The sequence below is a fragment of the Loxodonta africana genome, chromosome 18, assembly GCF_030014295.1.
Source record: "Loxodonta africana isolate mLoxAfr1 chromosome 18, mLoxAfr1.hap2, whole genome shotgun sequence".
Classification (NCBI taxonomy): Eukaryota; Metazoa; Chordata; class Mammalia; order Proboscidea; family Elephantidae; genus Loxodonta; species Loxodonta africana.
Genome location: NC_087359.1, coordinates 45,137,224 through 45,164,552, shown reverse-complemented (window position 1 = coordinate 45,164,552; position 27,329 = coordinate 45,137,224). Strand labels below are relative to the sequence as shown.

Genomic DNA, 27,329 nt, shown 5'->3' with positions numbered 1-27,329 from the left:
CTCGAACTTTAGTAAGAATAAGGAACAATCATGTTACTTGTTTAAAATGTATACCTTACAGCCTCACCTCCAGAGATCCGAGCTCAGTAGGTCCCAGGATGGAGCCACAGATCTGCGTTTTTAACAAGCACTCCAGGTATTCTGATGTGAGTGAACCATCAACCAGTAGTATTCTAAAACTATTTTTGGCGAAGCCCCAGTTTTGTTTTTGTATTTCTAATCTGCTGCTGACCAATATGTGGTTTCTCAGCTCATGACATGTGCAACTCACCACATGAATTTGACTGTAGCTGAACTGAACTATGTTCTATTCAATGAGAAATACCTACTGACCATGTATGCCTTGGATATTGGGGCAATGTCAATTTGTTATAGAAGTTTCTAAGCACTTATTCTTGAGGATCGACATTATTCCGTGGGCCACACTTCGAGTAGAACAGTCATACACCACATCGTAAGAAATATTTCATTAAATTGTGAATTGCTGAGGGGTCCTCAACTCCAGTAATCTTGTTGTTTTTGTGTGCCGTCAAGTTGGGTCTGACTCCTTGCCACTCCCTAGGACAGAGTAGAGCTGTCCCACAGGGTTTCCTAGGAGGCCTGGTGATGCAACGGTTAATGGCTCAGCTGCTAACTGAAGGTTTCGCAGTTTGAACCCACCAGCTGCTCTGCGGGAGAAAAGACCTGGTGATTTGCTCTCCTAAAGGTTATAGCCTAGAAAACCTTATAGGGCAGTTTTATTCAGTCCTACAGTGTCGCTATGAGTTGGAATTGATTCAAGGGCACACAACAACAACAACAATCTTTATAGGAGCAGATTGCTAGGTCTTTTCTCCTACAAAGCAGCTGGTGGGTTTGAACCTGCGATCACCAGGCCTCCTTTCCAGTAATCCTAGAAGTCCCAATATGAATGGCTTTTCAGAGAAATGAATATCTAATTGGTAAAATATTCGCCACCAGGGCTCCTAAACTGAGAGCTACTAACTCACTCTTTAAGGAGCTCTGGTGGTGAGGTGGTTAAGCGCTTGGCTGAAAGATCGGTGTGGGACCTAATCAATATAGTTTGAATGGAATCTATTCATCCATCAAAAGTTTACTGAATACCTACTGTGTGTTAAGCAGGCGCAGTACTGGGCGTTGGGGCATGAGGGAAGCTGGACACAAGGCCAAACACTGCACAGCTCCTGAAGAGAGCAAGGCCGACTCTATCAAGGGCAGCAAGGAGGGGCAGTGGGAATTCCCTACTGCTGTAGGCAGTGCGCACCGGTTCTCCTCGCCCTCCAGCAGCTTCCTGTAGGTGGCGATCTCGATGTCCAGGGCCAGCTTGACGTTGAGCAGCTCCTGGTACTCCTGCAGGTGGCGGGCCATCTCGTCCTTGAGGCTCTGCCCCTCCTCCTCCAGCCGGGCCAGCGCCTCCTGGTAACTCACCGCCTCCCGCGCGTGGCGCTCTTCCTGCTCCCGCATCTGCCTTTCCAGCGACTCATTCTGTGGGGTGGAGTCGGCGGGTCCCTCTAGGTCCAGCGGCGAGGCCCGGCTTAGGGCTTCAGGTCCCACCCGGCCCTAGGCCCGCCCCTCGATGTCCTGCCCCGTTCCAGGCCCTGCCTGTGTTCCCGCCCTGAAGTATTTTTTAGGATCTGGGCCTCTCAAGGGTTGCAGTTTGAATCTGCCAGGGGCTCCTTGGAAACTCTATGGGGGCAATTCTTCTCTGTCCTTTAGGGTCGCTATGAGTCGGAATCTACTCGACGGCACTAGGTTTGGTTTTGGTTTTTGGTTGGGCCTCAGCCGTGGTCCCCGTCCCGGCCCTGCTCCTCTGGCATCTCCTGGAAATGCAGCCCTTCTTCCCATTCCGCCAGGGCTAGTCCCAGCTCGCCGGCCCCCGTCCACCCCTGCCAGCCCTGTCCACGCTCACCGTGTCACGCAGGGACTCCGGGTTGCAGGTCAAGGCAGTTCGAACCCACCAGCTACTCTGTGGGAGAAAGACGTGACAGTCTGCTTCTTCAAAGGTTTAACCCATGCCATTGCCGTCGAGTCGATTCCGACTCATAGCGACCCTCTAGGACAGAGTAGAACTGCCCAATACGGTTTCCAAGGAGCGCCTGGTGGATTCGAACCACTGACCTTTGGTTAGCAGCCGTAGCTCTTAACCACTATGCTACCAGGGTTTCCAAAGATTTACAGCCTTGGAAGTCCCATAGAGAAGTTCGACTCTGTCCTATAGTGCCACTATGAGTCAGAACCAACTCGAAGGCAAGGGGAATAACCCTTTATTATCCTACTGTCTTCCAGGATCTCCTCTCTTGCTAAGTATTGCAAAACTGTTGAGATTAGCTTTAGAAATGTAATGCCAAGACCTATCATTATAACAGCTGTTTACCATTATTACTTAATTAACCTACCATAAAGTAATTGTCATGTGGCTTACTTCATGTGCCAGGTTAACTTCATAACGATATTTCTTTGATTTTTGCTCATGTAGTACAATTGTCTATTCAACCTAAGGGAAAATATTGTTTCCAAGCACAATGGCATCCCACAGGTAGTGCTCACTGGCTGGCCCTGTGAAGTTTCTCCTACTCTCTTTCATCAACTATCATGATCACCGGAAAACAGCACCATCTTCTAACCTCTACATCCAGAATCCTGGGGCTCGTGGTGGGCTCCTTCCGTGATCTCGTTTTCCACATCTGATGGCTCTCCAAGTCCTGTTATGACTTTCTTAACATTGCTTGCATCTGCCCCTCCTTTGCTGTATTTACTGCCATTTTCTTTGTTAGAGTTTCATCTCTTCTTTCTGAAATACTGCTAAGGCCACCAAAACCAGCCTCCCTGCCTCTGTTCTTGTCTCCCTCATCTATCTTCCATACTCTCCTAACAAAGCAAAAATGAGCAAGTCACTCCCCACTTAATACTCTTCTGGGATAGTACCTAGAGGCTAAAGTCCAAATCTCTTAGTGTGGTGGATCCCGTGTGATCTGGCCTTTTGCTGTCTCTCAGACAGCCTCCCCTACCTCTTCTCAACATGCTACACTCCGGCCATGCAGAACTGTTGCAGTTTCTCAAACAGACCAAAGACTTTCCTCAATACCTTCATACTTGTTGACCCCTATGGTAGGAGCCTCCTTCTGCTTTGATTCTGCCTGGTGAATTACTTCTCAGCCACTAAGGCTTAGCTCCAGCTTTACCTCCTCCATACTTATTACACTGTTGTAGTGATTTGTTTAAATTTCCATCTTCCCCAGGAAACTGAGAGCCCTCTGGCAAATGGGGATTGGGTTTAGTCAACCTTTGTATCCCCAAGATGTAACACCAGGTGGCACCTAAAAAAAACAAAAACAAAAAACCCAACCCATTGCCATAGAGTCTGTGGCACATATGTTGAACACCAGAAGCAGCATCATGGAAGAACCATAAGCCAGACTGGTAGAAAGAGAAAGAAGGAAAGACAGGAGGCTTGGAATGTCAACTATTACCAACTCTTTCCAAATCTCAAGTCATCATTTGTTTGAGATTTTCAAATGTGCTAAATGAAATGTTGGAGAAAGAATAAAGCCAGAAAATTAAGCACTTAAGTAACTGACAATCTGATCCATCACTCCCTTCCCGTGTTCTTTAAGTGAAAGGCTCAGTTGTGCCCCGTTTGACTAATAAGCCTCAGTGTTTAAATAGAAATTGCTTTCTCCCGCACTTAATCCACTGCTCATAAAGGCTCCTGGGGTAGAAAATTGGTGCACAGAAAAATAGCATGTCACTTTTGAGTTGTGACAAGGTAAGACTATCCAACCATTACTCCTCCTGCTCCAAACCTGCTGGGGAAATTACAAAATGGTAAAGAACAGCTTGGCAGGTGTGGACAGGCTGGAAAGAAGCAGCTCGTTTTCCTCTTAACCTCTGGGACATGTGAGCTTGGCACTGTTTAATGCAGCTGTAACTGGAAAGATACTTTGCCCTTCCCCTCCCCTATCTGTGACCCAACACACAGTTGGGCACCCAGTAAAGTAGATATACTTGCTGCTACTTTTCTGATTATAGATTTAGGGGTAAAGTTGGGGGAGGGATGCAATAAGACCCTAAAATATAAATCGTAATTTTGAAGGTCCTGCTGGTTCTTCATGTAGTTAAAAATGAAGTCCTAGTGTAAATACAAGGAGCTCTGGTGGCACGGTGGTTCAGCGCTCGGCTGCTAACTGAAAGGTTGGTGGTTTGAACCTACCAGCTGCTCTGTGGGAGAATGATGTGACAGTCTACTTTAGTAAAGATTACAGCCTTGGAAAGCCTATGGGGCAGTTCTACTCTGTCCTATGGTGTGCTATGAGTCGGAATTGACTTAATGGCAATGAGGCTTAGTGTAAGTAGCTCTTCATTTACTCATTCAATAAATATTTGGAGAGATTTGTTATGAGCCAGGCACTTTTCTAGGCTCTGGAGATACATCATTTAATAAAATAAAGCCCCTGTCCTTATGAAAGAGAAACCCTGGTGGCATAGTGGTTAAGTGCTACGGCTCTTAACCAAAAGGTAGGGAGTTGGAATCTGCCAGGTGCTCCTTGGAAACTCTATGGAGCAGTTCTACTCTGTCCTATAGGGTCGCTATGGAGTCACTATGGGTCAGAATCGACTCAACAGCACTGGGTTTGTTTTTTTTTTGTTTGTCCTTATGAAGTTTATATTTGAGAGTAGGAGACAGACAATAAACAAATTCACTCATATCATATTTCAGAAGAGGTTAAGTGCTATGGAGAACAATAAAGCTGGCTAATGTAATGGGGTACAGAGTGGGATGTGTGTGTGGAGGGGCTAATCTTATATAGTGTAGTCAGAGGACACCTCTCGAAGGAGCTGAAATCTGATCAGAGACTGGATTAGTCTCCTGTGGCTGCTGTAACAAATTTCCACAAACCGGATGACTTAAGACAGCACGGACTTATTCTCTCACAGATTTGGAGGTGAAAGTCTGAAGGGTGTTGACAGAACTACATCCCCTCTGGGGATTCTAGGGAAGAATCCATTTTTTGTCTCTTCCAGCGTCTGGAAGCTGACAGCATTCCTTGACTTTGGGCCGCATCACTCCAATCTCTGCTTCTGTGCTCACACTGACTCCTTGTCTTCTCTGTGTGTCTAAACTCCCTTTACATCTCTCTTAAAGACAGGTGTGATGGCATCTAGGGTCCTCCTGGATAAGCCATGGTAAGCGCCTCTTCTCAAAATCACATTTCTTGCCGTAAAATAACATTCAGAGACTTTGGGAAGGATGATGTGGGCATATCTTTTTTGGGGCCACTATTCAGCCCACTACAGAGAACCAAATAATGTGAAGGAGAAATAGAAAATCTGGGGGAACAGTGTTTTAGGCAGATGGAACAGTAAGTGCAAAGGCTTTGATCCTAGAGCATGCTTAGCTTGTTAAAGGAAGGGCAAGATGGACAGTTTGGCTGGATTGGAGAAAGTAAGGGTGAGGAGGACAGGCTTGGATCTAAGGCTGGAGGATACGGCGACTGGCAAGAAATTCCTTGTAGTAGGTAAGGCCCATGGATTTTTATGGCAGTGATGTCTAGTCTTCAATTTTAAGTTTACACCTATGCTGTTTCTATTATCCCCCACCATTATCCCAAACCTTTGGTAAAGATCTATTAAAAAGCATATCAGCTTTGATTTAGGGTTCCTTTAGATAAAAGGAGTCTGGACTGTTCGAAGTACTTTGGGATTATGTTTCAAACCTGCACCAAGTCAACCAAAAACCAAACTCGTTGCCGACGAGTTGATTCTGACTCATGGCAAACTTATAGGACTGAGTAGAACTCCCTCATAGGGTTTCCAAGGAGCAGCTGGTGGATTCAAACTGGCAACCTTTTGGTTAGCAGCTGAACTCTTAACCACATGCCATCAGGGTTTCCTGCACCAAAGTCATGTAGATTTTAATTCACATTTCAGTTCCAGACCATTCAGGGCATAAAAACCAAAACCCATTGCCGTCAAGTGGATTCTGACTCATAGAGACCCTGTAAGACAGCAGAACTGCCCCACAGGGTTTCCAAAGAGCGGTTGGCGGATTTGAACTGTGATTTTTTGTTTAGCAGCCGTAGCTCTTAACCACTATGCCACCAGAGCTCCCTTCAGGGCATAGGAGGACAGAAACTACGGAGAAATGAGTTAAGCACAGGAGAATGTAACTATTGTAGAGCAGGGATAATAAAGTCATGGTCATTGGTCAGATTCCTGTATCTTTCCTCTTGTCAGATGCCCATACCTCACTCTCCAGCTGGCCTGGAAGAGCTATGCCCAGTGGAAAAGTAGTTCACGGTGGCTGTGAAGTAAAGGCAAATGGGACCTAATTTTACAGGTCACTTAGCATTGCCAGATTCTTTCATAAATTCTCTTTAATTTAGTGCTAATTAAAACCTTATAAAGTAGAATGGTACTATGGCTGCTTTATAGGCAAGGAAACTGAGGCTCAGGGAAATAAGGTAAAGTTGCCCAAAGTCATACAGCAAACAAATAGCGGGATTGGAATTTGAACTAGGCCTTTCTGATACCAAAGAGCCCAAGCTTCTTCATTTACACCAGGTTCAATTCCTAGGGTCCATTTACGGAACTCTGGTCCAAGGACTCCTATCTTCTCTTGATGTACCCACACCAGTCATTGCACAGAGGCAGCACTTTAGATTTCTGCTTCTACTATGGACAATCCTATGGCTTATAGGCCATTTCCAGATGGCTATCCAACCTGGTGCCCTCTTTGGGTCTTATTTACAGACTCACCATGCTTCCCATTGGGGGCATGGGTCCTTCCCCCAGCTGAAAACGCTGGCTTCTTTCTCTTTGGCCTTGATAGCTCTCTGGACACCCTACCAAAACCAAAAAGTTCAATAACAAGCTGGGTGGGTTTCCTCTAGACTAGCCCTGATGTTATTCAATGAGTTTAAAAATAGTGATGCTACTATCGAAGGCCTATTTCTCCAAATTAGCTGCATCCCTTATCACTACCCAGACTGGGCAAGTGTTGAGGAGAGTCCTATGTTTACCTATCTGTATTCTCTTTCTTGTATATTGCATGGATCTCTTTAAAGGGGCAGTTTCCATAAGTCTGCAGTGCAGCACACCATGGTATAAATGTTTTAGGCTGTAAACTTGGAGCTTGGAGCACTATTTGACCCTCACTGCTGTTTAGAGTTGGCTCAAGATTCAGTTTTGAATTTAGGCAGTGTAATGATAATAATATTTTTTAATGATAATAATTATAGCTGGCATACATTGGTGCTTATTTCATTCTCAGCACTGTCTCATATATTCCTCACAATAGTCACATGAGAACCTGTCTAACAGGAGAGAAAACTGAGGCTTACAGTCACTTCTGCTATAATGTGACATATGCATTCCTAAAAAAGCACTGCACTGTGAAAAACTGTGCAATAAAAACTGTGCGTCTTCCAGAAAAGTGAGTTTGGGGAGCAACACTAGAAAACATCACTGAGATTAAAATAAAAATAGGAAGCAAATAAAAACCGTAGAACAGCCTTACACATGTTAAATGTTTAAGAAACACATAATTATCACAAGAAATATGGCATTTAACCTTGAACAAGATTTGAAGTTTACTAGTGGAAGTGGGCATTGGACAGACTGCAGCTTGTGAGTAATTGTGAAGGGGTGGAAAGAAGGTTGTCTGAGATCAGAGGGAAAGCAGAACACTTCGTGGATAAGTATGGCTCACAACACATGCTGCACACTGGGGTGGTTGTTTGAAGTGTGTGCCTTTTGTAGAATTCTATTTTATTCTTGAAGGTCATTTTCTGTATTCACCTATTATTTCTCATGGCCTAAATCATGTATAAGCAAATGCAAAATTAATGTTGTGCTTATATTACTAATGTATCAATGCTGTTTGAACAAGTCTGCATTTTCAAAACAAATATTATAGCAGAACCTACATTAACATGCCCAAGGTCAAACAGCCACAGTTGAAGAGCTGGTTTTAAGCCCAAGTAGACAGACACACCACAGTCCAAGTTCTCAGCCAGTAGACTGTTGAACTGTTTGTGCTGGAAGCAAATTAAGAATGACCCATGACTTAATATTTCATTGTGTGATCATGCTGCCCATGGTAGGCGGAAGCCAGTGATAGTCCCCAAGATTCCCCACCCTGACCCTTGGGACTGTAAATATGATGAAATGTTATGTCTGTGATTAGGTTACATTACATGGCAGACGGGATTTTGCAAAGGTAATTTAGGTTACTAATAGGTTGACTGAGTTAATTGAATGGGACGTCATCCAGGTGAAACTAATCTTTAATCGCATGGTCCCTTTTAAAGCAGCGCGTTTTCCCAGGCCAGTCATGGAGATTCAAAGCACAGTTGCTGGATTTAAACATGGAGGAAGCCACCCAAAGGACTTCAGGAGAGTGGCCTCTGGGACCTGAGAGCAACTCATGGCTGACAGCCAGTGGGGACAAGAGCTCCTCAGTCCTACCAAACTCAAATCCCACTGCTGCCGAGTTGATTTTGACTCATAGCGACCCTATGGGACAGAGTAGAGCTGCCCGTCGGTTTCCAAGGCTGTAAATCTGTACGGAAGCAGACTGCCACATCTTCTCCTGCCAAGTCTCTGGTGGGTTTGAACCATTGACCTTTCTGTTAGCAGCCGAGTACTTTAACCACTGTGCCACCAGGGCTCCTTCTCAATCCTACAAACACATGGAAATGAATCCTGCCAACAACCTGAATGTGTTTGGAAGTAGAGTCTTCCTCAGAGCCATCACCTTGATTCTGGCCTGGAGACCCTAAGCAGAGGACCTGGTAAACCCGTCTAGACCCCTGACCGGAAACCCTGGTGGCGTAGTGGTTAAGTGTTACAGCTGCTAACCAAAAATGTTGGCAGTTTGAATCCACCAGATACTCCTTGGAAATTGTATGGGGCAGTTCTACTCTGTCCTCTAGGGTCACTATGAGTCAGCATCAACTCAATGGCAGTGGGTTAGACTTCTGACCTGCAGAGCTGTGAGCTAATGGGTGTTGTTTTAAACTGCTAGATTGGTGGTAACTTGTTATGCAGCATAGAAAAGTAACCCAATACCTTACTCCCAGAGTACCTGGGTGATGCAAATGGTTAACAAGCTCAGCTGGTAACCAAAAGGTTGGTGGTTCAAGCCCACGCAGAGGTGCCTCAGAAGAAAGAGCTGGCAATCTGCTTTTGAAAAATCAGCCATTGAAAACCTTATGGAGCACAACTCTATTCTGACACATGTGGGGTCATCACGAATCATAACTCACTCAACAGCAACGGCTGCCTAACTGCGTGCGTGTGCACGGTGATGCAGACGAGGAAAAGAAAAGGAAAGAACAAAGCCCTCGCTGATTCCTCTAGGCTGCCGGGTCTCTCTGCAGCACAGACCATTTCCAACTCGCATTATTAACTCTCTCTCCCAGCAAGACACCAGCACAGAAAGGGCGCCTTATTTTTCTTTTATAAACATAGGCTTTACGGTAATGTTTTCTTTTGTCTTCTTTTCTTTTATAGATCTTGCTACCAGCTTTCAAGGTAAGTACTGTTTAGAAATGTCATCAGACCAGGTTGGTTGCCATCAAAGACCTATTTTAACTTCAGCTTCAGAAATTATCTGAAAGAGGACAAAGCAATATCGTTCTCCCTCGTCTCCCTCCTTCAAAGCGCCTTCCTTGCGGAAGGGTGATTTACCAATTCAGGCAGTTAATACATTTACCGAGGAAGCCCTGGCCGGCTTCGGAATCCTCTCAAGTGGGTCTCTTTTGAAAATTAACCACATATCCTCTGGGCCCTTTTAGCTAGGCCAATCCTGAGCAGCTGTCTTTGGGTGAAGTACTTCAAATCTGGATGTTATCAACATGGAAAGACAGTTCTCTCCTAATTTGCTTTATAAGGAAGTCAACGCTTTGAACACAGTATTCACATCCCTTGAGGGAACATCTCTGGATAAGTAGAAATGTTTTTTCAACAAAAAAACCTGCTGCTCCAGATTTGTGAAAACTGGCTCGACAATCTGTTCCAATTCCTGTGTCAAATGTTGAAGTGAAAAAAACTGTTGAGTATTATGGGTAATTTGTACAGAGTCAGTGAGAAGCGAACCGTATGTGTGTGTGTGTTTCGTTTGCTTGGAAGGAAAAGTTTCGTATTTGAAAAATAAAATTTAATAGGTAAGTAACCCTACCTGTCTGGAATATACACTGCAATATCAATCGCACAGTTTTACTCAATGATTTTTCTGTATCATACTTACTGTTTCATTTTGTTTTATGATTTGATTAGCACATTTTTATTGGGTCTGTCTCTCTTTTTTTTTTTTTTTTTGAGCTATCTGCCAACTTCATTGTTGGGCTGGTAAAAAAAAAAAAGGGATTTAATTCTCCCTTTTGGGTCCTACCCTTACCCATAGAGTTCAGAGTTTTTTTTTTTTTTTTCTTTTCTTTTACTTTGACCAACAATTTTGGAGGACCTACTATATTCTAATAGAGCCCTGCTGGCACAGTGGTCAAGTGTTTGGCTGTTAACCAAAAGGTTGGCAGTCCAAGTCTACCAGCCGCTCCTTGGAAACCCTATTGAGCAGTTCTACTCTGTCCTATAGAGTCACTATGAGTTAGAATTAACTCGACAACAACGGGTTTGGTTTTGAGTTTACTATATTCTAAGCTCTGCACCAGCTGTTGGGGAGACAAGAATGAATATCACACAGTCCCTGCCCTGAAGATGTTCATTGTTTATAGCTATGGTTCTCAAGTGTGTCCCGGGAATGGATACCCAGAATTCCTCCTGCTCTTTGCCAACATCAAGAAATACTAGTTCAGTATATTAAACTTAAAGCAAACACCATAAAATTTTATGATAAACCAGACACAATTATATACTAGATTCTAGTGTAGACAAGTGTTTGTGGGTGCCAAAGATTTAAGAGGAAAAAAATTGCAGAAAAAACTAAGCTTGGGAAAAATTGTCCACCTTAATTTTTTCTGTAGATTGGAAAAGGGCCATTGCTATTTTAGTTTATTGTGTTTTCGAGCTGCCACTTTATTAGGGGAAGTCCGTATGTAAACAAATTGAATATGGCATCTTAGAGGTCCTTATAATGTTTATCTTTCAGGTGAAACACAGCTCTGTGTGTGTGTGTGTGTTTTCCTTCTCCAAAAGTTTCAGTTCCTCTCTTTTGTGGGTAGGTTAGAAACTAAACTACTCAAGCTCGCCAGGTATTCAGCCCTCCAAATTCTGGCCCAGAGTCTACATAGCCTCCCATTTCACTCTCACATTCTCTGCTCCAGCTACTTGAACTGCAGACTACAAGCCACTCCCAACCCAACATGCCTGGCATTCTCTCCTCCTTGGTGCCTTTTCCCACGATGGCCTTCCAGTTGGGCTTCTCTGGAAGCCCCATCTTAACCAAGAAGCAGGTCCAACTTAAATCCATGACTCTTCCCCAGGTATCCTTCCCCTTTCAACAATCAGAGTGACTCATTTCATTTCTATTCTTCCATTTCATATTGCTTGTACTAAGCAAAGCTTTTCCTGGAGTCGTGGTGGTGGCTGCTATCTATTAGTCAATATGTGCCAAGCACAACTCTGTTGTCATGTAAATAGTCAGAGGAGGAAACAGACGCTCAGAAAAGTGCCGCTGAAGGTTACCCAATTGGTTGATGACAACGCCACAGTTGGGGTCAATTCTCTCTGCTTCCAAGGGTAGTGCTACTTGCATTCCTTCCTCATGCTTCCCTTCCACGTCCTCATTCCCACGGACTTAGGCAGAGCTGTTTCTTCTACCTTGTTCCTTATACGAAGCAGGCTCTACTGAATAGAATTGTATTTACACTAGGAAAAAAAAAGATACTACTTCCCCACTTTTACTGGCAAAGTGTAAAATGATCGATTCTACTCGTTATTGGTGAGTAGATGGAAGGGAAAAATCACTCTAATTCGTTGTTAATTGGGGTAAAAATTAGAGTAGTACTTCAGACCTACCAGCGTAAAAAATGTTCATGCCCTGACATCTAGCAATTCCATTTTTAGAAATTTCTTAGGGGGAAATCATTAATTCAAGTGTAAGAATATGCATACAAAGGTGTTTACTGCAACATCATTTATGGTAGTGAAAAGTTATAGGCCATCTAAGTGTCCATTAATAAGGAAATGCATACATATATTACGGTGTAACATATAGTGGAATATTACGTAGACATTAAAAAGATTCATGTTGATCTGTATGTGCTAAGATGAAGGGGCTCACAATATATTGCTGAATTGATAAATGTAAGTTTCAAAAAGTCAATATTATCTTATTTTTCTTAAAAAGAAAAAAAAAAGCCTCTTTTTTTCAAACCATCCACCCCAAACACAAACTTCTCAAGAGGTCAAGTGGGACTTTTTTTTTTTTTTGTCAAAGAATAGTGGTTATTGCCCACAAATGAGGACAAATTATGCAAAGTGCTCCACATCCTATAAGACAGCCACTTATCTCAAAGGCATGCTAGGAGTAGCCAGAACTAACCTCATTACTGTTGAATGCTTGCTTCCCTCCTTCCTCCCCTCCTCCAGAAAGATTAAGAAGAGTTGCTAAACTTAACATAGTAAAAATGTCTATTCTACCAAAAGCCATCTATACATACAATGCACTTCCGATCCAAATTCCAATGACATCTTTTAAAGTGATGGAGAAACAAATCACTAACCTCATATGGAAGGGGAAGAAGCCCTGGATAAGCAAAGCATTACTGAAAAAGAAGAAGAAAGTGGGAGGCCTCACTCTACCTGATTTTAGAACATATTATACAGCCACAGTAGTCAAAACAGCCTGGTATTGGTACAACAACAGACACATAGACCAGTGGAACAGAATTGAGAACCCAGATATAAATCCATCCACATATGAGCAGCTGATATTTGACAAAGGCCCAGTGTCAGTTAATTGGGGAAAAGATAATCATTTTAACAAACGGTGCTGGCATAACTGGATATCCATTTGCAAAAAAAAATGAAACAGGACCCATACCTCACACCATGCACAAAAGCTAACTCCAAGTGGATCAAAGACCTAAACATAAAGGCTAAAACAATGAAGATCATGGAAGAAAAAATAGGGACAACCTTAGGAGCCCTAATACAAGGCATAAACAGAATACAAAACATTACTAAAAGTGACGAAGAGAAACCAGATAACTGGGAGCTCCTAAAAATCAAACACCTATGCTCATCTAAAGACTTCACCAAAAGAGTAAAAACACCACCTACAGACTGGGAAAAAATTTTCAGCTATGACATCTCCGACTAGCGCCTGATCTCTAAAATCTGTATGATTCTGTTAAAACTCAACCACAAAAAGACAAACAACCCAGTCAAAAAGTGGGCAAAGGATATGAACATGCACTTCACTAAAGAAGATATTCAGGAAGCTAACAGGCACATGAGAAAATGCTCTTGATCATTAGCCATTAGAGAAATGCAAATTAAAACTACAATGAGATTCCATCTCACTCCAACAAGGATGGCATTAATCCAAAAAAACACAAAATAATAAATGTTGGAGAGGCTGCGGAGAGATTGGAACTCTTATGCACTGCTGGTGGGAATGTAAAATGGTACAACCACTTTGGAAATCTATCTGGCGTTTTCTTAAAAAGTTAGAAATAGAACTACCATACAACCCAGAAATCCCACTCCTTGGAATATACCCTAGAGAAATAAGAGCCTTTACACGAACAGATATATGCACACCCATGTTTATTGCAGCACTGTTTACAATAGCAAAAAGCTGGAAGCAACCAAGGTGTCCATCAATAGATGAATGGTTAAATAAATTATGGTACATTCACGCAATGGAATACTACGCATCGATAAAGAACAGTGACGAATCTGTGAAACATTTCATAACATGGAGGGACCTGGAAGGCATTATGCTGAGTGAAATTAGTCAGATGCAAAAGGACAAATACTGTATAAGACCACTATTATAAGTTCTTGAGAAATAGTATAAACTGAGAAGAACACATTCTTTTGTGGTTATGAGAGGGGAGGGAGGGAGGGTGGGAGAGGGTTATTTACTGATTAGTTAGTAGATAAGAACTACTTTAGGTGAAGGGAAGGACAATACTCAATACAGGGAAGGTCAGCTCAACTGGACTGGACCAAAAGCAAAGAAGTTTCTGGGATAAACTGAATGCTTTGAAGGTCAGCGGGGCAGGGGCGGGGGTTTGGGGACTATGGCTTAAGGGGACTTCTAAGTCAATTGGCAAATGATTCTATTATGAAAACATTCTGCATCGCACTTTGAAATGTGGCGTCTGGGGTCTTAAATGCTAACAAGCGGCCATCTAAGATGCATCAATTGGTCTCAACCCACCTGGATCAAAGGAGAATGAAGAACAGCAAGGTCACACGATAACTATGAGCCCGAGACAGAAAGGGCCACATGAACTAAAGACTTACATCATCCTGAGACCAGAAGAACTAGATGGTGCCCAGCCACAACTGATGACTGCCCTGACAGGGAGCACAGCAGAGAACTCCTGAGGGAGCAGGAGAACTGTGGGATGCAGACCCCAAATTCTCATAAAAAGACCAGTTTCAGTCTGGCTGAGATTAGAGGAATCCCGGCGGTCATGGTCCCCAAACCTTCTGTTGGCCCAGGACAGGAACCATTCCTGAAGACTACTCATTAGACATGGAAGGGACTGGACAATGGGTTGGAGAGAGATGCTGATGAAGAGTGAGCTACTTGTATCAGGTGGATACTTAAGACTGTATTGGCATCTCCTGTCTGGCGGGGAGATGGGAGGGTAGAGAGGGTTAGAAACTGGCAAAACGGTTACGAGAGGAGAGACTGGAAGAAGGGAGCGGGCTGACTTATTGGGGGAGAGTAAATGGGAGTGTGTAGTAAGCTGTATATAGGCTTATATGTGACAGACTGACTTGATTTGTAAACTTTCACTTAAAGCAGAATAAAAATTATTTAAAAAAAAAAAAAAGAAGAGTTGCCAAAGAGGTTATCAACTCCTTGAAGTATAGAGGGCCTGCCAATAACTCATTGCCATCAAGTCAACTGACTCACAGTGACCGTAAACAACAGAGTCGAATTGTCCCATAGGGTTTCCAGAAGCAGGCTGCCATATCTTTCTCCTGCAGAGCGGCTGGTGAGTTTGAATGGCTGACCCTTCAGTTAGCAGCTGAGCATTTAATGACAGCACCACCAGGGCTCCTTGGAGGGGTTGCAGTGAGAACTTACAGTTCCTCTCCTCAAGGGGGTGGGATGCAGAGGTGCTTCTCCTCAAAGCCAAGGGAAGAAGAAACTTCAAGAGAGCCCCATTTTAAGATCAGCAGTATTTGCAAAAAAAAGAGAGAGTATTTTCCCTGGTTGGATGTCAATGAGTAGACTGGCTGATCTACAGCCACCCTGGCAGTGGAGGGAGCCACGCCCCCAGAAGTGGCTGGGGAGAGTAGATGGGAGTGGGGACTGCAGCCTTGCAGAATCTATGCAGTACTTGAAGGGGAGGGAGGTTAGACAAAGAGGGACATCAGCTGGGAATCATTTGGAAGAAGGGACCAGCTCCCTCAAGGGGCTGCCAATGCTGGGAATTAGCCCATTGCTAGCACGGTGTTTTGCAGCCACCACGCATTCTCACGGGCCTGATAGACACAGAGCTGCCTCAGTAATTTGGCCAGCCAAGGAGAGGACTGCAACAGCACTGGTAAAGGAAGGAGTTTTTAGCTTTTCCTCTCTCTTCCTCCTCTGCCCCAAAACATCACTGAAGTTTGGTTGTCAGAAAAGGGAAATGGGGAGATGTCTTGCAGTGTGGTTATATGTCCTCCTCAAGTAGCTAGGGTCACAGCCCTAACCTGTATCTGGGGAGAGGGGAGGAGAAGAGCTTTAAATTGAGTGTGAAAGTAAAACTGAAAATCAAAAACAAACAGAAACAGGGCTGTGCTTATCAATTGACCAAACTGAGACTTTTAATAACGTAAAGTAGTTGGTTAAAAACTACGGAAGCAAACTTAGATATCATTCAGGGAGCCTCCATCCAAAGAGAAAGTAGTTAATCAACACAATCTAGCTAGGGATGGTGACTGGAATACATGCAACCTTTCGTGTTTATACCCAGGGACGGATTAATAACTAAGCACAGTTGTACCGGCTTTGCGTTGAGCAAGGTACACATGGGCTTAATTGTATTTACTTGCTAATCCGTGGTGAGCAATTTCACATGGGTTTCACCACGTCACTGCAGTAGTAGGGACAGGTGAAATTGTGTACTGCAGATTGGTGGGAAGGCACTATTGGGCCCCTGTGTACGTTGTTTATTGGGTAATCCAGCCCTGTTTATACCTAACAAGTTACACACATACACGCTGATATGTGCTTAGAAAATGGTCAGTAGTCTAGGATAGGGGCCGACTAATTTTGTCTGTAAAAGGCTTTTCCCAACACACAATTTCAACTACTCTGCCCTGTAGCACCAAAGCAGCCATAGACAGTACATACACAAATGAGAATGGCTATATTCTAATAGGAAACCCTGGTGGTGGAGTGGTTAAGAGCTACGACTGCTAACCAAAAGGTCAGCAGTTTGAATCCACCAGGTACTCCTTGGAAACGTTATGGGGCAGTTCTACTCTGTCTTACAGGATCACTGAGTCAGAATCGACTCGATGGCAACCGGTTCTAAGAAAACGTTATTTATAAAACACATGGCAGACACAGCCACGGTTTGCCCACCTCTGGTCTAGAAGAGCTAGTAGGCTAGTCATCCAAGTGTTAATTAACCTCTGGAGAGTGGGAGAGATGACTCAACAAAAACGGCAATTAACAAATGGGTCAAGGGGACCCTTTTTGAAGCTTTTCCTGGGTCTGAGGATGGAAACATAGTGCAGAGAAACCACCTGGCTATTCCACTCTTGTTGAACAACACTGAAGGGCAAAAAGAGCCACAGTTACATAGAGCTGAAGGCAGGGAGTTTCAGTGGGTGCTGGGCAGACACATACAAATCCACAGCCTCTCTGAAAGCCAGCAAGGCCTTTCAAAGACCCTGTGCACCTGTCAAGGTCAGACAAGGGGTCATGGTCAGCATTTGCCATAACGAACTAGTCACTTCCCTACTGACCGTGAAGGTTCCTGTCCTGCCCCTTAGCAGCCTACAGTGTCCCCTTCTGAGGCAATCCAGGTCACGTCAGTAGACTCAGCTGTGGCTAAGGCTTAGCAATGGCTGTGTTCCCCATCATAGACCCAGGAAGCAGTCAAAAGTAGAAAAGGCACAGGATCAAACGATCAGGGTCAAAGCCTGGTTCTATCAGTGCCACCTCCGTAACCCTTGAAAAAATTACTCAGCCTCCCGAGCCTTTCTCCTCAGTTGTGGTAGCTGCAGCAGTAGCAATCAATACTGAAGTTTTCTGTGTGCTGAGTGCTATGTTACCACTTTACACGTTATCTGTGATCCTCAAAAGCTCCCTGGCAGATAAGTATTGCTGGTGATACCTAAAAGAAGGATAATATCACCCTGACAGAATTATTGTGAGAGTCAGAGATAATTATGTTAAATTCCCAGTATAGTGCTTGCCATGTTGCTGGAGCTCAATAAATGATACTTGTTATTATCATTACCTTCTTTTTTTTTTTTTTTTTTTAATTAATTCAGGGACAGTGTGAACCAGGCAGTAGGCATAGAGCTAGAACAGTCATGTATTGCAGGTTGTCTACGACTCGTAATGAAGATTCTCTAAGCAGAAACACACATTTCCCACATGGGGAAAGGGAGAAGACCATGGGCTGGACCAACTTCCAGCACTTTTTTAGGAAGTCAAGCATGCTGCCAGGACAGGAACATCCCCAACATCTGGCTCAGCTAAGAAGCCCCAATATCTGGGTGAAGTCCCTGGCTGGCCTGATGAAGACTTCATTGGAGAAAACGGAAAACATAGTAACACTTGGAGAAGCATGGAGATTTTGGGAATGGAAAACCTGGAAAGGGTAACCCTTTTTACATGCGAATGTCAATCCACTTTCGATAATAATAAATTGATTTTTAAAAAACACTGTCTCCTGCATAGCTTCGGTTTACCTAAAGACTTTGTGGTTTATAATTCTATTTACTCACGTTTCCTTCTCAGGGCTGGATTACCCAATAAGCAAGGTATGCACAGGCTTATTTGTGCTTACCTACTCCTGTGTTTTTCACCACATCAAAGATATGAAAAACAGGTGAAGTTGTGCACTACAGATTAGTAATAAACACAATTAAGCTTGTGTGTACCTTGCTTACTGTAAGCCTGCACATACCTTGTTTACTGGTTAATCTATCTCTACTGCCTTGTGAGTTCTTCACATGGTCTTCTTTTTTCATCTTCTGGTTTTTGGAACAACTTCTAACAACTTTCTCTTTGAATCTCAGATACAAACTCTTCGAGAGGAAGAATATGGTTGGTCCAAATGCTCACACAAAGCCATATTAGACAAAGGTATTCCTCCCGGCTACCTTGTAGGCTGCTTGCAACCTTGAGTTGGATGTTTTCTCCTGGTAAACCCAGCTGCCACAAGCATGGCATTGTCATGTGACATAGATCCTGGTGACTGAGCAGAAGCAACCACCTTGGACCACTGCCTTTGTAAAGAGTTCTGAGTGAGAACTAAATGGTGTCGTTGCTTCATGACAGGCTGCTGGGCACCCCCAGAGGGCTGTCCCAAAGAAGAGGAGAAAAAAGTTGGCAGCAGGTCAGTCTGAGCCCAATGAAGACTGAGTTAGAACTATAAAATATTTAATATTAGTCTAACCGCTAAACAGGCCCCCGGGTCATGCGAACTGTCTGCACTAGACTACTAAAGGTTGGTGGTTTGAACTCCCCCCCAGGGGTGCCACAGAAGAAAGGCCTGGAAATCTTCCATAAAGATTACAGCCAAAAAAAACCTACGGAGCTCGGTCCTGTTCTGCAATACATGGGGTTACCGTGAATTGGGATCTACTCAATGGCAACAGGTTTGCTTTTTTTTTTTTTTTTTAGCTTCAAAATAGTCTGGCGCATGATAGGAGTACGACAAGTATTTGTTGACTGAATGAACAAGTCAGCACATCAGCACGCTCATTTTATCGATTGGGAAATTGAGACCTGGTGAAGACATCTAGCCCAGATCAGACATGTTGGCCACATCAGGGATTGAACTGAGCCAGGTCTTCTGTCCCCCCTTTAAGCCATGGTAGGCTATTGCTGTGTCACCCCCACATTATAAGTGAAGATAACTGAGGTGCAAAGAGGCTTGGCCAAAGTCATTCAGTTAGCTTGTATCAGAACTCGCCTGGGTCTGCCAACTTCCAGGCTGCTGCTATTTCCAATTCATCCAACATTCTTGGAGGTTTTCTGTCACTAGGCCTGGAAAAATGGCCTCAAAGAGTAAAACGAAGATCCAAAAAATTTAAAACAGGTGATGAAGAAAGGCTTTTTCATCAGAGGTAAAGAAGGTTAGTGACTACTAGAATCATATTTTATTTCTCTTCCTTTTCCTGTAACTTCCCCAAATACATGGTGTTAACAAGCGAGGAACTGCCAGGCCCTTGTCCAGTGGAAAAACTTCTGGAGCATAGCTTGATATGCTTAGATACACAGCCAGCCCACAAAGTGAGAAACAGAGTCAACTAGGAACTAGGGGGGTCTCCCCACACCTCTCAGAGTTCCTGCAAAGCCAGGAGAGCAGTGTGAAGGTTTGAAAAGCCAAGCATGTCTTACGGGTAACAAACATAAGGTCTTTATTCATACACCACCTTTCCTGGCTTTGCTCTGAATGCCAAACCTAAAAAAGAAAAAAGGAAGGAAGGAAGTTACACTCCCTTAATGATACCTCCCTGTACCTGGACTGGTAGCCATGACAACACGTAGCCACTGCACATTCTATTCATTGCCTTTGTTTCCATTTTCACCACTGACTGTGGGGACCATTTGGCTTCTGGTTTTCTACCTTCCATTGGCGAAACCAAACCAAAACACGTCGCTGGTGCCTCCAGGAGATAGGACTCTTCCCTTTACTTTTTCTATCATTTATTAACTTTCCAGTAATGAGACAACGTTTCTTTAGTAATGGAATAATAATAATGATGATGATGGTGATGGCAGCTGACTCTTACATAGCACTCGCTTGATGCCAGGCACCATTTTAAACTTTCAATATATTAACTCATTTAATCCTCATAATAATGCATGAGGTTATGTTCTCATGAGTGCTATCATTATTCTTACTTACAGTTCATGGAACACTGCGCAGAGAAGGTAAATAACTTTCCCAAGATCACATAGTTACTACATAGTTGATCTTGGATTTGAACCCAGGCAGCTGGCTCCAGAGTTTCTGTTCTTCTCCGTTTTGCTATATTTCCTAGGGGGGAAAAGGGAGGCATCACTTATATTATTATATACATAAGAAACCCAAGCTGCCTGTTAAAGTAGATCAGTGCTGGACCTTGAGTTGGCCAAAGTGTTAGCTACTGTATGTGTCAAACAGTTGTATAGAGCTGGAAAACCTCCTTCTGTTCACATGATTGAGACTAAGGGGAAGAAAGTCAGAAGGTCCAGCAGCTTGGTTTGAACGTACAGGCTGGGATGCAGGGCCCCTTCTTCCTGGGATAGAAAGTCCCACTCGGGGGTGCTCTGGAGCAATCAGAGAGATGCACTCTCATGGGGAAAAGAAGGTGCTGGTAAAACTCGATCTACCCCTGGACAAGGTGGGGGAGAGCCAAGCACCAGGGATGGTTGTCCCTAGGTGGCTTTTGATCATAGGTAGATATTCTAATGTGGACATTGACCAAGTAGTTCCTTGTCCTCCCAAGTGCATCATTTCTCAAGTTCCAAATGAGGAATTTTGCTCAATTTTTCTTCTCCTATCTGTCCCTGCTCAGGCAATTCCATGAGCACCAGTGAGACCCTTGGGGCTGCTTCAATGTGCTCTTCCATTGATATAAGCTGTTGTTGTTGTGGAGTCGGCTCTGACTCCTGGTGACCTTAGGTACAACAGAACTAAATGTTGCCCATTCTTGTGCTTCTTCACGATCATTAGTACGTTCAAGTCCACTATTGTGGTTATTGTGTAGTGCATTCCAACCTAGGGGGTTCATCTTCCAGCACTGTATCGCACAATATCCTGCTGTGATCCATCAGGTTTTCACTGGCTAATTTTTGGAAGCAGATTGCCAGGCCTTTCTTCCAAGTCTGTCTGAGTCTGGAAGCTCTACTGAAACCTGTTCACCATGGGTGACCCTGCTGGTATTTGAAATACCAGTGGCATAGTCTCCAGCATCATGGCAACACGCAAGTCACTATAGTACAACAAACTGACAGATGAGTAGTGGTGACATAAGCCACAGGGTCACTTTTATGAAGTCAACACCACAGAACGTCAAAGCTGGAGGGTACTTGGAAAACACATCACCCAGCCCTCTTCTTTTTAATAAGCAATCAAGTTCACGGAGGCCTGGAGAAAGAAATCAATTAACCCACATCACACAGACCTGGTTCTGTGGCCAAACTGGGACCTAAAACCCAATTACCCTTGAAAAGTATATATTTACCCTGAGCCAGGCCCAACACTAGGCACTCATTACAACCTGCAGGAATCATCTCATTTCATTCCCCGGGTTCCTCTTAGGAGACAGGTGTGATTACTTCCTCCATTCTAAATATGAGGCATCTGAGAGTTAGAAAGACTGCAACTTACTAAGATCACACAATCAAGCTGCAATTGAACAGCCAAGACAGAACTCTGCCTCTGACGTCACCATCTCCAAAATAACTCTTCCTCCAGACCAATTGCCATGTGATAAGTTTTCTTTTTTGATACAATTTGGCAGTATGTCCCAAGAGCCTTCCAATGCTCCATATCTTTGACTCAGGCATTCCTACTCCCAGGACTCTGTCCTGAGGAAATAAATAAATGCCCACAAAGACTTAAGATAGAAGGTTATTCAGCATAATTTATAATGCTGAAAAAATTGCAAACAACCTAAATTTCCAGCAATAAGGGAAGAGTTAAATAGCCTATGGTCATCCAAGCAGGAAAATATTACACAACTATCAAATTTAGGTTTTTGAAACCGTAATTATATGAGGTTCACGGTAGGTTACTAGAAAGAAGAAAAATCAGATTTACAATACACTAAAGACCTCAACTTCGTTAAAAATGTTTTCAGAGAACAAAGACAAAAGGAAAGCTATTAAAGGATTAGCCATAATTTTCTCCAGGAGTTTGACTGTGATTTTTATTTTATCTATTTTCTTCTGTATTTCCAAAGTTTCTACATTACATCTGCAGTACTTCTACAATCAGGAAAAAGTGATCAGTAGCAAAAACAGCTGGTTTTAAGAATAACCTACTTCTTCTTATATGCCACCTATTTAAAAGAGAAAAACCCAGGCAGCTTAATGGAAAAACACATCACACGGGATGGTTGAGATAAAAGTGAAAAAACAATTCAGAAGGCATATAGGAAATGTGGAAACCCTGGTGGCGTAGTGGTTAAGTGCTACGGTTGCTGACCAAGAGTTTGGCAGTTCGAATCCGCCAGGCGCTCCTTGGAAACTCTATAAAAAACAAAAAACTATGGTGCAGTTCTACCCTGCCTTATAGAGTCGCTACGAGTCGGAATCGACTCAATGGCAGTGGGTGGGTATAGGAAATGTGGGAGGTCACTGTATCTGGAAGAAGATATGAGAATATTCACACAATGGCCCATGATACCCAGTTATGAACTTGCTGAACAAAGCCACAGAGGAACCCAATGGACTAAAAAAAAAAAAAAAAATGGATTACCTACTCATTTTCCAACCAAAGAAAACATACCCACTCGAATTGAGACAAAGGTTTACATACTTGCTCTCATTTAATCCTCGCCACAGACCAGTTACATGGGTTATTATTCCCCCTTTTTGTAGATGTGAAAACTGAGACCCAGCAAGTTAAACGGCTTTCCCAAAGCCATGCACCTAATAAGGCACCTGAGCTGGGAAAGAACCCCAAACCTCTGATCCCCAAAGCTTCCTTGGCTACCATGCTGCCTCTTCGATTTGCATCTAAGACTCTTGCCCTGAAATTTTTCTATTCTCAACACTATTGATGTGGTCGTCACAACAGCTTAATAATTAAATTTAATAATAATTGTATTTCATAAATAAATGTCAGGGGATATTAGTGATTTTGATTAACATAATCTTTCCTCTATGTTACTGTATGGGTTGGAGATAGCCTGAAGATGTATTTCATTTGGCTTGTATAATTGTTTCTTTTTATTTGGAACTGATTGTCAATTTTTTTTTTTAAACACTGAGAGATTTTGATGAAGTCAAGATGTTCTGCTTGTCTTGAAACTCCATAAGCTCTGACATCATAGGGCCTGAATTCCTACAAGTCTATTATAGGTTTGAATTTAGTATCTGATGATCCCTTCCAAGGTGGCACAGTGGTTAAGAGCTCAGGCTGCTAACCAAAAAGGTCTGCAGTTTGAACCCACAGCCACTCCTTAGAAACCCTGTGGAGAAATTCTACTCTGTCCTATAGGGTCGCTATGACTTAGAATTGACTTGATGGCAATGGGTTTGGTTTTTTGGGTTTGGATCCCTTCCATGGAGCACAGGCTCTCCAGCTTGCCATCGTTCCTTCCTTGATGGTACTTGCTTGAGGACATTTGATTTTGAATCCCCTTTTTATCAACGGGTATCAAATCAGTCAAATTTTCACCCAAGTATGCCATTCACATTGTTATGAGTATTCAAGAATAGGCAAGTGATAGTCATACGTAACAACATTTAAACCTTCAAAGGTGACTTCCATAGCTAAGGTCCTATTTAATCTCTAACACAGCTTGAGCTTGAGTGTTGGACTGGATTTTCCTTTAGCAACCCGCTGCACTGAGTTTCCAAAATGCCAGAGGTTCTTTTTCCCTACCTGCCTGTTTCTTCTTATTCCGGGACAGCTCCACTTTCAAACTCCGCTCAAAGTCAGGATATGGGCATCTAAAAATATCTCAGCCATCACCGCACTGACATTATACTTCTGCTGTTCCAAGAGCAGATTCTCTGACAAAAGAATAATGTCAAGAGCCAGTTAGGTTTAGGCTCAAAAGCTACATATGAAATGACTTTGAGCATTCAGTGTTTCTCTCTCTCTCTCTCCATAAAGTTCTCTGAAAAAGTTATGGGTGTGGAGAAATAGTAGGAGGGAGTGTAGGCAATGATCCTGTCAGGAATTAATAGAAATCATGGTTTGGCTCCACATGGGCAAAGGCAACAGTGCATAGCATAGTGTCTGGCACGTAGTAGGTGCTCAAAATACATTGGAGGGAGAATAGAGAGGTGGGAAGTTACCCAGTATATACACTTCCATGACTGCATTTTGTTTTAGTGATCTTTTGTTGAGTACTTACAATGTGTAAAGCATTTTCCTAGGCATAGTTAGTTTCCTCCATTCAGTTATTCATTTATCTGTTCCCCGAATGCCTACCTTGCTTTCCTGCAATTCCCAGTTGCACGAGTGATTTCAGCTCTCTGATGATCAGCTCAGCATCTCATCACTCACCCAAATATTCTTCCAAAGCAAAGTGCTGCTCTTCTCATCAGCAGTCATCACAATGTCATTGATACTAAATGTGGCAGAAAATCTCTTATGTCTATTCCATGGGGTATTATGTAAAATATCTGCAATAATACAGGAAAGAAAATTCTCTAGGAGCTGTTTCTATAAGCTGGGGTAACTCATATCCTCTCAAATATATTTAAACCCCGGAGAGCTCTTCGTGACAAGCACAGTGGCAGGCTGTTCTCCTTTGGACCAAGTGCTCAGTGTGGTACCTCGCTCGTCCCCAGAGATAACTCACCAGTGGGTAAGTCACTGTGCTGTGTCATCGGATCATGATTAAGCTAATGCAACGACCTTAGGGGGCAGTGAGTTGCACTGGGTGCAATGGTTGCACAACCTGAAGAATATAATCAGTATCACTGAGTTGTACATGTAGAAACTGTTGAACTGGTGTATGTTTCGCTGTGATATATAGCCTCAAAAACAACAACAAAATAATTTTTTTTTAAGTCAATGCACCTCCTCAAAGTATGACTGTTGCTGTTGCGAGCTGCAGTGGAGTTGATCCCGACTCATGGTGACCTTATGTACAACAGAACAACACGCTGCTGGCCCTACATCACTCTCACAGTTGCCAGCATGTTCAAGTCCATCCTTGTGACTATTGTGTCAATCCATCTCACCAAGGGTCTCCCACACCCTTGTTGGGCTTCTGCTTCACCAAACATGATGTCCTTCTCCAGCGAGTGATCCCTGATGATATATCCACAGCAAGCGAGTTGGACGATGTTCTCTTGTGACCCACAGGTTTTCATTGTCTAATTTTCAAAAGTAGATTGCCAGGCCTTTCTTCCTAGTCTGTCTTAGTCTGAAAGTTGCACTGAAACCTGTCCATCATGGATGACCCTACTGGTATTCGAAATACTAGCGGCATAGATTCCAGTATCACAGCAACACACGAGCCACCACAGTATGACAAACTAACAGACAGGTGGTGGAAAGCATGATACTTTTTGTGTAAAAGGCACTCAATAAGCTTTAATAAATGAATGAATGACTGCACAGAGGACGAATGAACCAACTGGGTGCCGATTTTACAAAACAGAGGCTTGAAAATCATTGCAGTCCTGTTGTAAGCTCTAAATCAGTCTCCTGTCCATCAGCAGAGCTTTCTTTCCCGATGGCCTAAATGCACAGTTCTTTTGTTTTGCTTTTACACATTCAATTCCAAGCTCTGACAAGGTTCAGCGCCTCACATTCTCTGTGGCAGGGATTTGAGAGAAAATGCAGCAGGCTTCTGTCACCCTCTGACAGCAGAGTCCATGGAGATTAAGAAATATCAAATCTTTCAGACCAAATTTGGAGAAACAAAAGAAAAAATATATATATATGTGCATACACACACATGTATATATTTTGTTGTTGTTGCTGTTGTATTAGATGGGGAGAAAACCTGGACACAGTGGAAAAGAATTTTACTCTTCAGGTGAGAACCCTGCAAAATAAATGAGACCCATGTGTGCTCTTCTGAAGCACAAACCTTCAGCCAAATTCCAGGGCCTCAATTTTGTTCTGTGTTGATCGCACAATTGCAGCAACCCTTGTCCTCCTCCTCCTTCCTCTTCCCTCTCCCTCTCTCTGCAGCAAAACTTCTGAATTTTCAGTTTTTACGCTTCATATGGTCTTCTGGAAATTATCGAGGTAATATTTATTCCTACACAAAATTCACACAAGACAGAAATACCTATGAAATCAGGTCTCTTTCTCCCCTCTCCCCTCTCCCCTCTCCCCTAACCAGCCCCCTGGAGGAGTGCAGGAAGCAGGACGGGGTGGGGGAGAAGGGGAACTGTGGTGCAGCTGCAACAGAGCCCTCAGCCAGTTCCAGGAGGGAGCTCGGGAGGCGGGACCTCTCAGAGCTGTTCCAATAGGAGGCGAGGATGCAGGGCGTTTGTACAACAACCCCTTTCACCATTCATAGGGTATAAGTCGCCCCTCAACCTCCATGGATGGGGCTGTAAACGTGGAAGAGGAAGCTGTCTTCATCAAAGGACAGTTCCTGGGGAGGGAGCCATCCATGGATAACACTTCAAGCAGGTGCAGGAACTACAGGCTTGATCTTCCAGGGTCATTGGGTGTCATGCCATGTAATTATATGGTGTTATGTATATCTTTCCAAAACACGTATACTTGCTACATTTTTAAGCCAGTTGCCATCAAGTTGATTCCGATTCGTGGTGACACCGTGTGTCAGAGTGGAACTATGCTCTATAGGGTTTTCAATGGCCGATTTTTCTAAAGTAGATCACGAGGCCTTTCTTCTGAGGCACTTCTGAGCGGACTCGAACCTCTAACCTTTTGGTTAGCAGCCCAGTGTGTTACCTTTTCCACCTCCCATAGGCTCCTTTATGATCGTATGAAACACATCCACACACATGCGCGAGGGGATATAACATAGTAGCTAAGGGCATGTACTCCGAAGCCAGGCTGTCTAGCTTTGAACACCAACTCTATTTATTAGCCTTCCAACTTTGGAAATTTACTGAACCTCTTTGTACCTTGGTTGCTTCATTGGTAAAAATTGGGGGGTGATAAAAAGAATACTAACCGTAGAGGTGCTGGAAAGATTAAACGGGCGATATAATGTGAGGTTCTGAGACTGGAGCCCAAGGTTTAGCAACTTGCTTCTGTCATTTCAACAGTCCATCTTGAACAGCCGTCTTTTTTTTATTACATGAAGGTGCATCTCAGTCCTTTGAATAGCTAGGTAGTACTCCATAGCAT

General features: G+C 43.4%; 1 protein-coding gene across 1 annotated transcript; it reads right to left on the bottom strand.

The window, feature by feature from the left end:
- Window positions 1-1,104: 1,104 nt before the first annotated feature.
- Window positions 1,105-3,191, bottom strand: LOC104846295 (glial fibrillary acidic protein-like). The gene is made up of 3 exons (XM_064270329.1): window positions 3,183-3,191; window positions 1,910-1,966; window positions 1,105-1,485 (listed from the first exon to the last, which is right to left on the bottom strand). The coding sequence occupies exons 1-3, from the start codon at window positions 3,189-3,191 to the stop codon at window positions 1,105-1,107; spliced, it is 447 nt and encodes a 148-aa protein (XP_064126399.1).
- Between the last annotated feature and the right edge of the window lie 24,138 nt (window positions 3,192-27,329).

Excerpts from the sequence above, each read along its gene's own strand:
- LOC104846295 (XM_064270329.1), bottom strand. Across the intron at positions 1,486-1,909 it reads CGGAGTCCCTGCGTGACACG|AATGAGTCGCTGGAAAGGCA; the intron begins GTGAGCGTGGAC and ends TCCACCCCACAG.